The sequence below is a fragment of the Elephas maximus genome, chromosome 7 (assembly GCF_024166365.1).
Source record: "Elephas maximus indicus isolate mEleMax1 chromosome 7, mEleMax1 primary haplotype, whole genome shotgun sequence".
In the NCBI taxonomy this organism is placed as follows: domain Eukaryota; kingdom Metazoa; phylum Chordata; class Mammalia; order Proboscidea; family Elephantidae; genus Elephas; species Elephas maximus.
Genome location: NC_064825.1, coordinates 113,186,590 through 113,189,419, shown reverse-complemented (window position 1 = coordinate 113,189,419; position 2,830 = coordinate 113,186,590). Strand labels below are relative to the sequence as shown.

The window sequence follows — 2,830 nt, the reverse complement described above, 5'->3', positions numbered from 1 at the left end:
TGAATAGGCCCCTAGCAGCATTATGGCTGTACTGGTACAAATGCATTTTACCGAAATGAATATATTGAGACTCAGAGAACTCCCGTCACTTTCTCAAGTCAGGATTCCTGCTCAGATCTCTTCATTCTAATACCTTTAGTCTTACCACATCACATGTACCTGGTTCATAGAATGCCTTTATTTAATATGAGCTGAGGAAATTAAACACCATGTATATGTGAGGTGTCTTTTAGTCATGGAGATGGACAATCACACCGTGACTGAGTTCATCCTAGTGGGCTTCACAACAGACCCTATGATGCAGTTGATCCTATTTGTGGTGTTCCTTGCTGTGTACTCTGCGGCCCTGGTAGGAAATACCATGCTCATAACATTAATCTGTAATGACTCCCAGCTCCACACACCCATGTATTTTTTCATTGGCCACCTGTCATTCCTGGATTTCTGGTATTCCTCTGTCAACACCCCAAAGATCCTAAAGACTTGCATCTCTGAGGACAAAAGCATTTCCTTTGCTGGTTGTGTAGCTCAGTTCTTCTTCTCTGCTGGGCTGGGATTTAGTGAGTGTTACTTGTTGGCCACCATGGCTTATGACCGCTATGTGGCTATCTCAAAACCACTGCTTTATTCTCAGGCAATGTCCATATGGCTGTGCACATTTTTGGTAGCAGCCTCATATCTTGGTGGATTTATTAACTCTTACATCATCAGCAAAAGAACTTTTGCATTGAACTTCTGTGGTGACAATGTCATTGATGACTTTTCCTGTGACTTACTTCCCCTGATGAAGCTGGCTTGTGGCAGAAAAGATGGTTACCAGGCTCTACTGTATTTTCTCCTGGCCTCCAATGTCATCATCTCCCTTGTGCTCATCCTCGCCTCCTATCTCTTTATCATTACCACCATCTTGAGGATCCGCTCCACCCAGGGTCGCCTCAAAGCCTTCTCTACCTGCTCCTCCCACTTGATTTCTGTCACCTTATACTACGGCTCCATTCTCTACATCTACCGTCACCCCCGATCTAGCTATTCCATGGAAAGGGACAAAATAGTTTCCACCTTTTACACTGTGGTCTTTCCCACATTGAATCCTATGATCTACAGCCTGAGGAATAAGGATGTGAAACATGCTCTGTAATAAACTCTTTAAATAAATCCAGGTTCTCTTCTTCTAAGGTGATGCAAAGAAAATTTTTCTTCTGGTTATTTGTATCTCCAGCAGAGCTGCCATTGTGCTCCATAAGGATGAAAAAAAAAACTTATGTTCAAGTTAAAAAGTTTTTCCAAACTTGAGACAATACAATTCAAGAGATCTAAGATGGGAAAATTAGGGCAATTTAGGAAACAACATTTGAAGATAAAGCCTCAGAATTTTGATTGAATCCCATTAGTTAGAAACAACCAAAACCATGGATAAAAGCAAAAAAAAAAAAACAAAACTAAAATTCAAAAACTCTCCTCTACCTTTATAAAGAGAAATGACAGAATACTAATCCCATTAGCATAGGAAGACTTTTGGGAGACTTACCCGTATGGGATAGTATCTACATAGTTATTTCCTAGATAGAGGAACAAATATCCTGAATTAATTTTTATTATTTTCCTGTGACTGGTAATTAGATGACACTTGTCATTTTCTATTTCTTTAACAGAATTACTTAAACACTTTTATATCATTTTTTTTTTTTTTGGAAACATTCACACAAAAACCCAACAACACACATGAATCACCTCAGTATTAACTAGGCTCTGCAGCCACGATCTCACCAATCTCCTTGTCTCTAACATGAGGAAAAGTCAGTCAAAACCCCAGTGGTATGATGTCTGTGAATCACCACAACTGCTAGGGATCCGCTTACTAAGATTTCTACCAATTTGTGATATTATTAACATCAAAATAGAATTATTATAATAAAAATAACTATAATAAAGTAAAACTACCTGATACATAAGTCTATAGGTGCACATTACTCAAAAGAAAAAAGTTTGTATACAGAATACATAAAATAGAGATACAAGAAAAGAGTAAATATGATAACTTACATTTAATTCGATTGATTTTTTTAAAGCAAGGCAATGTTAATATATGTGTATAAAGCATAAATATGGCTTTGTCTCTGTTAGAGTAAGCAGTAAATAAGAAAACACAAGGAACTGCCAGTTAACCAAATGGTTGCAGAAAAACGTAGAGGCTCCATGCAGAGTAGGAGGGACCTGTCAACAGTGGCAATCAGACACATCAATCAGGAATGTAGGTAGAAAGGATATAATTAGTACCAGTTGTCACACACAACCCAAACTGAGACAGAATCCAACTGTGCAATTCCAAGATGCTTTACGTAAACAGAGTTCTAAAAAGAACAGCTATTTCTGCCAATTCAGCTCCATATTTTCTAATAGATAACTGTACTTCTGGCTAAAGATAATAAATTCCTATAAAATACACATTACTGTAAAATAACAGTACAGATCAAACTGTTATGTTACAGTGGAAGAAAATTGGTTATTTAATGCCAACCAATTGAAACTAGAAAATATATCATTCCAGAAGGAAACACCAGAAACACTGTGTTCATATCATTGTGTGTTTGAGGAGGTTACCTTCACAGCATAGTCATGTTGAAGTAATATTACTAAAACCCAAGGAAGAAAATAATGTAAAGATAGCAATAACCTTAGGAAGACAAAGAAATTTAACCTAAATTTTAATTAACCACATGCCCTTGATGTGCTAGAATATACTTAAATGTAAGTTTAGCAATAAATTTTTAATCACTGTTCATAATATTTCATCTGTTTTTTGTGTTTTGAAGTGTGCAAAAGAATCCGT

The 2,830-nt window shown here is 36.7% G+C and overlaps 1 protein-coding gene across 1 annotated transcript; it reads left to right on the top strand.

Moving 5' to 3' along the window:
• The first annotated feature begins 235 nt into the window (after nucleotides 1-235).
• Nucleotides 236-1,138, top strand: LOC126080411 (olfactory receptor 1013-like). Its single transcript, XM_049891631.1, has one exon. It carries the CDS (start codon nucleotides 236-238, stop codon nucleotides 1,136-1,138), a length of 903 nt encoding a protein of 300 aa, XP_049747588.1.
• The last annotated feature ends 1,692 nt before the right edge of the window (nucleotides 1,139-2,830 follow it).